The sequence below is a fragment of the Gossypium arboreum genome, chromosome 7 (genome assembly GCF_025698485.1).
Source record: "Gossypium arboreum isolate Shixiya-1 chromosome 7, ASM2569848v2, whole genome shotgun sequence".
NCBI lineage: Eukaryota > Viridiplantae > Streptophyta > Magnoliopsida > Malvales > Malvaceae > Gossypium > Gossypium arboreum.
Genome location: NC_069076.1, coordinates 105,770,636 through 105,784,034, shown reverse-complemented (window position 1 = coordinate 105,784,034; position 13,399 = coordinate 105,770,636). Strand labels below are relative to the sequence as shown.

Genomic DNA, 13,399 nt, shown 5'->3' with positions numbered 1-13,399 from the left:
TGATTACACTTTGTATGTGCTTGTCTATGTGGATGATATTGTTATTACTGGTAGTTCATCTGATGGAATAGATTGTTTTGTCCAGGAGCCACACAACAAGTTCGCTCTAAAGGATATGGGTGACCTTCATTATTTTTTGAGGCTTGAGGTCAGTCGATCTTCCTCTGGTAGTCTTCACTTATGTCAGCGCAAATACATTCGAGAGTTTCTTGCCCGGAGTTCTATGTCTACTGCCAAAAGTGTTCATACCCCGATGGTCAACTATTCCATGTTATCAAAGGATGAGGGTGATTATATTGCTAATCCAACTGAATATCATAGTTTAGCTGGTGCTCTTCAGTATATTGTGTTAACTCGGCCTAATATTGCCTATGCTGTTAATAGGGTGTGTCAATTAATGCATGCTCCCACTAATCTCCACATGGTGGCATTAAAACTTATTCTTCGGTATTTGAGTGGTACTCTTTCTTATGGCTTACTTTTTCGGAGGTCTGAGCAACTTTCGTTGGTCGATTATGCCGATGCTAATTGGGGGCTTGATTTTGATGATCGTCGATCCACTACGGGATTCTGTGTGTACTATGGTCATACATCTATATCTTGGTGTTCCAAGAAACAACAAGTTATCTCTCGGTCTACTGCCGAGGCTGAATATCGTAGTTTAGCTGCTGCCACTAGTGATGTTGCTTGGCTGACTTCTCTCTTAACAGAGTTAAAACTAAGTTTTGTTGATCCTCCGACAGTATGGTGTGATAATTCTAGTGCCGTTGCTGTTGCAGCCGATCTAGTTCTGCACTCCAAGTTTAAACATGTTGAACTTGATCTGTTTTTTGTCCGGGAAAAGGTGGCTAGTGGAGAGTTGGTTGTTGGTGAAGTTCCTGCCTGTGACCAAGTGGCCGATATTCTCACTAAACCATTATCTATGTCGTTCTTTACTCGATTTCGTAATTCTCTTCGGGTCGTCCCACTTGAGGAAGTTGGATGAATGTTATAGTATCAAATACACATGTGATTAGTATGTAAATAGCTTAGTGGTTAGGCAGACTGTTACAAAGCTGGTATTTGTTATATTTCTGTTAGTAGCAGTTTAGACTTCATTTTTCTATATAAGCTTGTATTGTAAACAGATTAAAGCAGAGTTAAAATTCTTTACCTTGAGAATATTTCTTCTTCTTTTCTATAGTTCTATCTTGCTATTCTCCAGTATTCTATCACCAAGCAATGGCTTTTCAAGTATCCAGCTCTAAAAGATGCAGAAGAGCCACTCTCTCAGTTATACCAACTGGCCAGTAATCTTGCTTTATATGGCTCTGTAGTCCCTGATGATCAACTGATTGTAGGACCAGAATCTCGAGTCCTTATTCATATCGAGGTGCTTTCTTTAGGTCCATTATCTGGATGGTCTGAACCCAATTTAGTGAAGGGAAATCTCAGCCACAAACCAGTCATTACAAAAGATGAGTCACAAGTTACCGGTTATGGAACGTATCGATGCATCTCGCATTCAAAACTAAGAAAGAACACAAGCAAACAACATATAAAGATGTTTCAGAATTGTCCTTAGAAGGTGTATATAATCCTAGCTTCGGTGAGATGCATTTGGTCGGATGTAGGAAGGCTTTAGTCAAGAGTATCGACATAGAACGAGGCCAAGATTGTCTTATATCAGTGAAAATTCAGTATCCACCACTGAATTTACAATGGTGGAAAAAATCAATTACTAAGATTACCATCAACAGCCAAAGGAAAGTAGATGATCCCCTCTACTTTAACTTGATCAACATTCATGTTCATTCGAGTTATTATCTAGATTATTTCGAAGCAGATACTCAACGAGTATACTTCGAGACGATCATAGACAGTTTACTGTTCACCATGTCAATTGCAATCATATGGAACCAGCTGTTTTACATGAAGGTAAATTCAGACATTGTTCCTTACATTTCTACTACTATGCTTGCTTCTCAGTTCCTTGGATATAGCCTTCCATTGATCTGTAATGCCAAAGTAATGTTGAAATCAATGGGATCTTAATATTATGATTTACCTACTAAACATCCATCATATGGAATGTTGAAACTTGTTCAAAGTTTCGAAAAGGCTCTTTTACTGGTCATGTTACTACTTATTACAAGACTTGTCTATATGGTAATAGAATCTAGAAGCAAGACCATGTCTGAAGGGTCATCTAAACTAAGATATGTTCCTAGAGAGAAAAGGGTTATGTCGACTTCCATGGCCATATAGGCTTCTGGATTTCTTATTTTGCTTGTTGGACATGAGTGGCAAACTTGGATGGCTGTGATGGTCGATCTTGTTTATTTCCTACAAGACTTCTTTTTGGCTCCTCAGATTATTAGCAATGGACTTATAGCAAGTGCTTGAAAGAAGGCTATTACCTTGGATTGACTTCAGTAAAGCTGTTTGTGCTCTATTTTGACTACATAATGGATCTCAAAGTAGAAAGATTTGATTTTTCAAGTTTAAGCTCAATATATGCAAGGTTTTCCCTAGTGGCTAGTCTGGTTATATTTGCAATTACTGTGTATATACAGCAGAACAAGAAACACCAGAAGCATAAGTAAGTCTCCAAATTTTAAGTTGATATGTAGTTTGTATTATTAAAGCATTTAATATTATTCATTAGCTGTCTTGTTTATCTAACTTCATGTCAGAATCAATAATGATTGTGAGATTTTTCATCTTTTGAATCTGCTTATAACCTTTTTGTTTTTTTAAAGTTGGGTAAATTACATTCAAGGTCACCACACTATTAATAAGTTTACGTTTTGGTTACTCAACTTCAAAATGTTGGAGAATTAACAATCCTAAAAAAAAAAATTACCACTCACCAACATTCCAACTTTATAACTCTTTATACGTCAAATTCCACTAACAAGTATAGAGTGTAACGGTAAGGTATATTAGACTCTCAATGGAAGAATTCGAGTTCATATCTTGAAGGTAACATTATTGAAAAGGGTAACCATGAATTCCGAAAAAATTAGTCTCCATAAATGATAAAACAAACATAGAGGATAACTTGGTTCTACAAAAAATAAAATTGTACTAGATCCAAATTGAATTTAAATAATTTTACTTCTTTATAACCTTTAAATAAAAGGATAATACGTGACACACATCTTAATTGTTGCAAGTGTCAATTGAACTAAAATTTTGTCTGTAATTGAAAGTCAATTTTGATTTATAATTGAATAATTTAATTTCATTCATATTTTCTCAATTTTTACATATATTTAAGATAAAAAAGGTCTTGTTTATAATTTACAAATATGTGTTACTTAAAAAGCAATTGTCTTGTTAAGAAGTGTTGTATTTAGTGGTAAGATACATTAATGCACTTTTAAGGAAAAATGTAGGTTACAAATATGTCTCTATACATTAGATCAAAAAGTGAATTAGTCCATTCTATTAAAATTTTAATTTATTTATACAATTAAAAATTGGCGTGCCAGACGGAATAATCAAACAGTGACATGTGATGTGTCACATGTACATTATGTTAACATACAAAGACTAGTTTCAAACAGTAAAAATAGATGAAATTTTTAACAGCATTTTGATCTAATGTACAGAGACTAATTTTTCTATTTTTAGTAAAATGGACAAAATAACATCTGACTCCTATTACAAGAATCTCCATACTACTTTTACGTAATATAAATATAAAATTTTATATAAAAAAATTAAAAATAAATGCATATATATTTTTAATAAAGTGAAGTAAAAATATGTAAGTAAGAACAAATTTACATATTATGGATGAATCAAATTACAAAAGTGGATACAGCTAAGACAAAGCAGCTTGTAATAAATGATGTAATCCGAACAAGATTTTCTGAAATCACAAAATTCATCCCCTTAATACTAAAAATTGGACAAAAGTATGCAGGGAGGTAATTAAGTTCAACCAACCCTAAAGTTTTCATTAAGAGAAATATCTACATATTAACAAAAGCATCTAGATTTAATACATGCATCCATGTCAACAATATTTTAGTATTTTTAAATTTTAAAATAGAAATATCACTTCAATATTAGCTTGGTTGGTTGAAGATTTTTTACGCCTAATATTTACTAAATTTTTGGCAATATGTTTATTTTGTAAGGGCTCAAATCTCATTAATTATTATCGAAATTTTTATAATTTTGTAAATGAAATCTTTTGCTTAGAGTTAAAGTGCAATTGAAAAGAATACTTTTCAAGATAATTTTTTTACAGTAAATGTTAACTCTATTATAATTTGGACTTATTTGAATCTTTTTAATAGATATAGAGACTAAATTGAACCATTTAATAACAGGGAGATTAGTTTGATCTAGTCTTAAAAATACAGAGACCTCACAGGTAATTTAACCAAATAATTTTGCAACTGAATTGATGCACAAGCGTTAGGATTTTTAAGGTAAGTTAATAAAAAATTGTATTTGGAAAAAAAGGAAATGAATAAAAGTGGTACAAAATTACCAAAGAAAGTTCATGCAAAGGATATATAACAAATGCATAAAAGCGGCACAAAATCCATGCTGTAATTAAATGCAGATACTCTTTTTTCTTTCAAACAAAACACATCCCAAAATCTCCATATACGAACTTTTTTTTTCTTTTAATTCCTCCTTATAGCGGAGAAAATTAGAACAAAAAGTAACGTATATGTTGACAACGAGATCCTTTTGTCTTGGTTTCATCTATTTGTGTTTTTAGGACGGACAGAGAGAAATATGTCGATGGAAATAGGACATTACAGGACATGTTCGACCATGTCAGGCAGCAGAGTGCAAGAAGAAGACGATGAAGAAGCACTGAAATGGGCAGCTCTCGAACGACTCCCCACCTACGACCGTGCTCGGAAAGGAGTTTTGCATGGGGTTTTGGGTGACTTGAAAGAGATTGATCTTCGAAAACTTGGGTTCCAAGAAAGTAAAGAGTTGCTTAATAGGTTTATAAAGGATGCTGATAAACATGAAGAGTTCTTGAAGAACATCAAACAACGAATCGACAGGTTACCATTCTAACACCCCTTTTCTTACATTTTTTTTCCGGGTCTAGGGTCAAAGCATATCACCAGCTTCTTAGACGCTGAAAATGGTACTTATAAATCACTTGTGAAATGTGAGACTTGGATCTTAGTACTTACTGAAATACGAATGAATATTCAACTCGACCCATATTGACCCATTTTCTTCCTATTAAATACGCTTAAAAATATTTTTTTTAAATCGGATGAATTAGGGTTTCTTTGAATTTGCCAACAATAGAAGTTCGATTCGAAGACATAAACGTACAAGGAGAAGCCTATGTCGGTAGTAGGGCTTTGCCAACAATCTCCAACTCACTTTTCAATATTATAGAGGTATACCGAGCATGTTTATATATTTATATATAATCTCTTCTTTTTTTTTTTCTTTTAAGATACACTTTCCATGTATGCAAGAATATATATATATATATCATTCATATAACAGTTCATATTTGTCGATGATGGTATTATGATAAGGAAAAAAAACTATGGTTTATTTGTACGTGGTATAGGGTGTTGGGCATTACCTTCATATACTCTCAAGTCACAAGAAAAAGTTCTCAATTTTACGAGATGTGAGTGGGATTATCAAGCCAGGCAGGTAATTAAATTGATTTTTGGTTTTAGTTTTGGGTTAATATTTGTTTAATAGAGTTTATATTGTTTAAAAATTTTATTATTCTACAGATAACATTAAATGATAATTTTGTTATATTAGTCTTTTTTATTCTTTTATTAGTTTATAATAAAGAGTGAAATGATTGTATGAATCAAAGATATCATCTATTTCTAATACTTTAATGCCTCGACAGTAATTTCATCTTGAATTTCAGGACTTTCATTTGAATTTAATTTTTTTCAGGATGAAAATACTTATGTGCATTTAAACTATTGGAAACAGAATACAGATGACATAGTATTACTATTTCATACTTTAACCTATCATAGTGATTTTTTTTTTCTGAAATGAATTCTTTAAAGTATTGTGATTAAACCTCGAATTTGAATATAGTAGAAGGACCAAAACCAACATTAGACCAAGTTAATACAGATTTTATTTTATTTTAATTTATTTTCAGGTTAACTCTACTTTTAGGCCCACCAGGTTCAGGAAAGACCACCCTACTTCAAGCATTGACCGGTAAACTTGACCCACTAGTCAAGGTAACTGCAACATTCTTTCTTTGTTTATATTATTTTTCATTTATTGACTTAGAATCAGTTATATTGACTATGAGTTTGTGTTTTTTTTTTTTTTTTTGAATACTATAGTTTTCTGGGAAAGTAACGTATAATGGTCACGAAATGCATGAATTTGTTCCCCAAAGAACATCAGCTTATATCAGCCAATATGATATCCATTTACCTCAACTGACTGTTAGAGAAACTATGGCTTTCTCTGCCAAATGTCAAGGCGTTGGCACTGGTTATGGTAAGTAATTCATATATATACACATAAACATATATTATATAATTTTGGTATATGATATTCATTTGGGTGCTTGTTTTGGCATTGTTCAGATATGCTTACTGAGCTCCTTAGAAGAGAAAAGGAGTTGAATATTAGACCAGATCCTTATATCGATGCCTTAATGAAGGTGAAATTAATGAAAACTGTCAAAGTAGAGGGATCAAAAGCGAATTTGACCAACATTTTATGCATCTTTTGTCATGCAGGCATCAGTTCTGAAAGGACATAAGGAAGAAATTGTTACAGACTATGCTCTCAAGGTAGTATCAAGCTATCTTTATATTATAATGTAAACTACACTTAATGTATCTAAATTAGTTTATGTTTTTTTCATTTAACTTAAAAGAGTTACAAAACGGTAAGTGATGAAAATTTTTCATTTAAGCAACTAGGCGGTTAAGGTTTTTCTTTTTAAAAGTTCAGCAAATGAACACTAAGCGATGATTCAAATATCAGTACGATAAATTAGTATCCATCAATAAATAGAAGAACATGCCTGACAGTTGTCAGAAATTTGAGAAGAAAACTGATTGAATTTTTATTCTTAAATTTGTGACGTTTAAAGCTGTTTTATGAAAAAAAAAACTTAACTATCAAAGAAAAAGTGAAAAAAAAAATTTATTTTGTAGGTGGTGCAAACAAATAAGCCCATATAACAGCAATTTAAACAAATAATTGGCTTAAATGAACATTTTTTAATAGTTTAGTAATTATTTTGTAACTTTTTGAAGTTAAGTGACCAAAACGTAAATTTACTAATAGTTTAGTAACCTCGGGTATAATTTACCCTATATTATATAACCAAATTTTATTCATTAAAAGTTTGCTAAATTTTCATTTTCTTTTTGTTTTGCCCCAACAGATTTTAGGACTGGAAGTTTGTGCTGACACCATAGTAGGTGATGCAATGATGAGAGGTGTTTCTGGTGGACAAAAGAAACGTGTAACTACAGGTATAAATGCAAACTTATAACATGTTTTAAAGGTAAAAATACTGTGGAAGTCACCAGAAGTTGAATTGCATTTTGTTTTTTTTATTTAAAATAAATAGGTAAAATAGTTCTTGTAAGTTAGAACAAAGAGTAAATTGATCATTTTTGTTAAGTTATCCATTTTCTCAGTAGAGAAGGTAAAATATAATCTAACTCTTAGTACAGGGCCTCTGTGATACTTTTAACTGTTTTAAAACATGATAAAGATTCAATGTTGGTGATTTGAATGTTTGTGTCACTGGCAGGGGAGATGCTTGTTGGTCCTGTAGGAGCACTTTTTATGGACAATATATCAACAGGTCTTGATAGTTCCACAACTTACCAAATTGTCAACTGTATCAAACAATCAATCCACATTTTCAACAAAACTGCTATAATCTCACTTCTTCAGCCCCCACCTGAAACTTTTGAGCTTTTTGATGACATTATCCTTCTTTCAGAAGGACGAATAGTTTACCAGGGCCCTCGAGAATACGTTCTTAATTTCTTCGAATCCATGGGGTTCAAATGTCCTGAAAGAAAAGGCGTTGCGGATTACTTACAAGAAGTAAGTACATGTTATGAATCATGTTTTGTTTTATATTCATTCCATTGAAATAACTATAAACCAACCCTGTTAACAGGTTACATCAAGAAAAGATCAAGGACAATACTGGTTTCGTCACGAAACACCGTATCGTTTTGTTTCGGTTAATGAATTTGCTGAAGCCTTCGAGTCGTTTCATATTGGATTAGACATCAAAAACCAGCTTGCTGTTCCATTTGACAGGTCAAAGAATCACCCTGCAGCTTTGACAAAAACTAGATATGGAGCTAACAAAATGGAATTGATGAAAGCTTGTTTGTCAAGAGAAGTTATTTTGATGAAAAGAAATGTGTTCTTACATGGTTTCAAGATATTTCAGTTGGAACTCGGTGCAGTTATCGTTGCTACCGTTTTCGTTGAAGCTAGAAAGCATCATAGTACAATTGCAGATGGAACAGTTTACTTAGGGGCTCTCTTTTTTGTCCTAAACACGATTAACTTCACCGGGTTTTTTGAACTTCCATTAACGATCGATAAGCTTCCGGTCTTTTACAAACAAAGAGACCGTCTGTTTTATCCATCATGGGCATTTTCATTACCAACAGCAGTTCTTGGTATCTTTATATCAATGTTTGAAGTTGCTGTTTGGATTGCTATAACTTACTACGTAATAGGATTTGATCCCAACATTACAAGGTCAGTATCAAACAAAATATCACTACTCATTTCTTACATTTACTTTCTTAACCCCTTCATATTTGTGTTGCCACAGGATGTTAAAACAATATCTTGTCCTTGTCATGAGTGGACAAATGTCTTATGCACTGTTTAGATGCCTTGCTGCATTAACTAGAGATCACGTTGTTGCTAACACAGCTGGTTGTCTTTCAGTGATGTGGCTTTTAATATTTGGTGGATTTATTTTATCAAGAGGTATTATTAACAGATCTGATATATACAGTGTGACATATATGGCTTTTAATATGAGCCTCCACCTTGCAGAAAATATGCCCAACTGGTTGATATGGGGATATTGGACATCGCCTCTTATGTATGTTCAAACTGCCATTTCAGTAAATGAATTCCTAGGCCATGCTTGGAATAAAGTAAGTTTCGCTTTTATCTTAAGTTTTGAGCTTCAAAGTGTATATATAAAAATGTGAATGTGGACATGAATACAGGCACTTAACGGAACAAAAGAGACGGTTGGAGTAGCGGTCTTGAAAGCTCGTGGGGTATTCACTAATCCAAATTGGTATTGGATTAGTATTGTTGCATTGATTGGCTTTATATTCCTCTTCAATGCCATATCCGCTCTGGCTTTTGCTTACCTTGATGGTAATGTAACCTCACTTTTTAAATCACTTTTTTCCCCCGTTTTTCGAGTAACATTTTCATTTTCGATGAATGCCTGCAGAATATGGGAAATCGCAGGCAGTGTTTTTGAGTGAAGAATCTACTAAAGAAGACACTACCATGGCAAGTGAAGGTGACGGAACATTGTTAAACAAAAGCAACTCAAAGACTAAGAGAGCATCTAGAAGTAAGCCCTTTAAGAGCTCTCATTTTCTATATGTATTGCCTCAGATTCAACCTCATTGACAAGTACATGCACTTGCAGATGCCGTGGCGGTTCATAATTATCAAGAGAAAGGAATGCTTCTTCCTTTTACACCACTCTCAGTTACCTTCGAGAACATCACGTATTCGGTTGATATGCCAAAGGTAATTAATCAACATACAATGCTTGAGATGTTCTTGAAATCCTATCACATGACATGAAGTTACCATTTTTTTAGGGAATGAGATCCCAAGGCGTGTTGGATGATAGATTGATGCTTTTAAATCAAGTGAGTGGAGCATTCAGACCAGGTGTTTTAACAGCTTTAATGGGTGTTAGTGGAGCTGGTAAGACTACACTGCTTGATGTGTTAGCAGGGAGGAAAAACAGTGGATATACAGAAGGAAACATCACTGTTTCAGGCTATCAAAAGAAACAAGATACTTTTGCTCGAGTTACCGGTTATTGCGAGCAAAACGACATTCATTCTCCTCTTGTAACTGTCTATGAAACTTTACTATACTCGGCGTGGCTTCGGTTGCCTCATGACATTGATCCTGAAAGTAGAGAGCTTTTTGTTGAGGAAGTTATGGAATTGATTGAGTTGAAGTCATTGAGAGATGCATTGGTTGGATTTCCTAACGTGAACGGACTATCCATCGAGCAGCGTAAACGGTTAACCATTGCAGTCGAGCTTGTTGCTAACCCTTCAATAATTTTCATGGATGAACCAACCTCAGGTCTTGATGCAAGAGCAGCAGCTATTGTGATGAGAACCGTGAGAAACACGGTGGATACGGGAAGAACCGTGGTATGCACAATTCACCAACCCAGTATCGATATATTCGAATCTTTTGATGAGGTAAGAGATTTTAAAAACTTACTCTTATATGTCTTTTTGAGAAAACTTTAGTGCCAAGAAATCTCTAATGTCATCTATATAGCTCTTCCTATTAACACGCGGAGGTGAAGAAATATATTTCGGTCCTCTAGGCCGTATGTCAAGCCATTTGATCAAGTACTTTGAGGATATCAATGGAGTAAGCAAGATAAAAGAAGGCTATAACCCGGCAACCTGGGTGTTGGAAGTGACAACACGACCTCAAGAAGAGATTCTAGGAGTAAAATTTGCCGACGTGTACAAAAGATCCGATCTTTATAGGTTGATTATCTCATATATATATAATGTAATCATAATCTTTGCTACTTCTTAAAACTTATACTCTAAGCTAATATTGCAGAAGAAACAAGGCCTTGATTTCGGAGTTGAGCACTCCACCTCCTGGTTCACACGATCTCCATTTTCCGACCAAGTATGCACAACCCTACCTTACACAATTCATAGCTTGTTTATGGAAACAACACAGATCATATTGGAGGAACACATCATACAATGCAGTGAGGATTTATTTCAGTACTGCAATGAGCATTATTTTCGGAGTTTTATTCTGGAACCTTGGAAGCAAAAGGTAAACATTTTAAGCTCAAGCTTGAATCGAAGAAAAGATACTAACTTTGATTATTACAGGGGAACAAAACAGGATCTTTTCAACGCAATGGGTGCAATGTACACTGCAATTACATTCATGGGAACACAAAGTGCTGCTTCAGTGAGACCTGTTATAATAGCTGAAAGAACAGTTTTTTACAGAGAAAGAGCTGCTGGATTTTATTCTGCATTGCCTTATGCTTTTGCACAGGTACGTAATTAATCTTTACCATTTGGTTTGCCTTGCTCACCAAGTAACAATTTTTTTCCCCATTTTCAGGTTGCTATTGAAATCCCATATACCATAGCTCAAGTTGCTATATATGGGATTATAGTTTATGCAATGATGGGGTTTCAATGGACAGCATCCAAGTTCTTCTTAAACACATTCATCATGTTCATCACAGTTCTTCTCTACATATACTATGGAATCATGGTTGTATCTGCAAGTCCTAATCAACCAACTGCTGCTGTACTTTCTGGTATCTTTTATACAATGTGGAGTCTCTTCTCCGGTTTCATAATTCCGCGACCGGTAAGCTCTACTTTCATCTCTTTCCATCTTTTTTTTATTAAGATTCTCTATATATATATATATATACATGATGATTGTATGGAATTTTTACAAATTTGTAGAGGATTGTTGTGTGGTGGAGATGGTATGCTTGGGTGTGTCCGGTTTCATGGTCCATGTGGGGAATGACAACTTCACAGTATGGTGACTTGCAGAACAAGTTAGAGACAGGAGAAACAGTGGCTCAGTTCGTGGAAGATTACTTTGGCTTCAGACATGACTGGTTATGGATAGTCTGTCTTGTCCTAATTGGGTTTACTTTGTTGTTTGCTTCTGTATTTGCTTTCTCCATGAAATTCTTCAACTTCCAAAAGAGATGAACATTTTTCATTTTATTATAACTATGATGTAATCCGATTTAATTGTAAGACATTAGTTTTTAAAATTTATTAATTTGTTTATAAATTATATACAAATTTGGTGGTTAGGGGTTTAACTCCTTCCAGAAAAATTTCTAAAGTATCATTTGTTAGGCGATTGATAAATGCATAATTTCTCAATTTATTTGTAATATTTCTTCTATTAAATTATGTTATTTATGTTCTTAATTATATTATTTATATTAATATTATTTGATTTAAAGAATAATTGGTGAAAAGTGAGCTTAAAGTTTATTTTGACAAATTTTTGTATTTCAACATGGTGCAGTTTTAATATACCAATTCGAAAGGAACTAAAAAATCTAAATAAAGTTATTTCACAACTCAAGCCCATACACATAAGGATAGCTTCCAAAGATGGCCTAAAAGTCTGATGGGAAAATTGTCAAAATATCTTGAAAATTTCTGCTTTATGTACTTTAGGACACTTTTGAATTTTCTTTTTAATATATTATTTTTGCCACATTGATTTTATTTTATTTTATTTTACTTTACAGCCTCTTTTTACTTTGTTTTAATTTTAATTTAAGCCCCTTTATTATTATTAATGAAATAAAATTATAAGTGGTTTCTATAAATGTAACCTTATTTGTTCTTATCTATTAATCTTATATATTCAAGTAGGTTTTTATTTTTATCAGTCTCGACAATAAATCCTTAACAATCGAAAGTATTGTCCTAAGCCTGAGATGTTTTAGGTTTATCTCCTAACTCCGCAAAGAGCCCTAATAGTTCACAGAGTGAGAGCACCTCGATTGTTGGAGGAAGTACATAACTAAAGAATGTACAAATAATTAACTATAAAAATTACGTACACTACGGATCAAACTATCAACCAAGATATAAATAGCCTTTTTAATGAGACGTGGTACCACTTCACTAGCTCAAGTAACAAGTAATTATTAAGAGAAACAATAGCTTCTCGAAGAGGTAAAATCAACGAAGGGATTAGAGTTACAGTCTTGCCGGGCTAAAGACACTTGCTCCAGCCAAGAACAAATGTAAGAGACAATTTAAAAATAGATTAAAAACAATAGGTAGAAAAGTAGTATCCAATCGCACATAAACTGTATTAATTAAAATTAAAATTCCTATTCACTAAAATATTATAATTTTCTGATATTATTAAACATATATATTCAATTATTTACATTTAATAATATAATAAATTATTTAAAATTACAATTTTATTTTAATAATAAATTTTAAATAATATTATTCATATATTATTATTTAATATTAATATTTTAATAATAAATATATATATTATAATTATAAATATATTAATAAATTTTTTTAGTATAAAGGTTAAAATATGCCATAAGTCCATATATTCTTCACAAATTTGACTTTCAGTCCCTCTA

The 13,399-nt window shown here is 33.0% G+C and overlaps 1 protein-coding gene across 1 annotated transcript; it reads left to right on the top strand.

Moving 5' to 3' along the window:
* The first annotated feature begins 4,507 nt into the window (after positions 1–4,507).
* Positions 4,508–12,292, top strand: LOC108477222 (ABC transporter G family member 38). The gene is made up of 21 exons (XM_017779710.2): positions 4,508–5,024; positions 5,255–5,375; positions 5,555–5,643; positions 6,122–6,206; positions 6,315–6,474; positions 6,564–6,640; positions 6,720–6,773; positions 7,376–7,466; positions 7,751–8,052; positions 8,129–8,727; positions 8,804–8,964; positions 9,034–9,137; positions 9,213–9,369; positions 9,449–9,574; positions 9,653–9,756; positions 9,831–10,454; positions 10,537–10,754; positions 10,834–11,061; positions 11,121–11,292; positions 11,362–11,616; positions 11,718–12,292. The coding sequence occupies exons 1-21, from the start codon at positions 4,744–4,746 to the stop codon at positions 11,973–11,975; spliced, it is 4,266 nt and encodes a 1,421-aa protein (XP_017635199.2). The 5' UTR covers positions 4,508–4,743; the 3' UTR covers positions 11,976–12,292.
* Positions 12,293–13,399: the final 1,107 nt, after the last annotated feature.

Excerpts from the sequence above, each read along its gene's own strand:
- LOC108477222 (XM_017779710.2), top strand. The coding sequence starts at position 4,744 with ATGTCGATGGAAATAGGACATTACAGGACATGTTCGACCATGTCAGGC. Across the intron at positions 6,641-6,719 it reads ATATCGATGCCTTAATGAAG|GCATCAGTTCTGAAAGGACA; the intron begins GTGAAATTAATG and ends TTTGTCATGCAG. Across the intron at positions 8,965-9,033 it reads TGGATTTATTTTATCAAGAG|AAAATATGCCCAACTGGTTG; the intron begins GTATTATTAACA and ends TCCACCTTGCAG.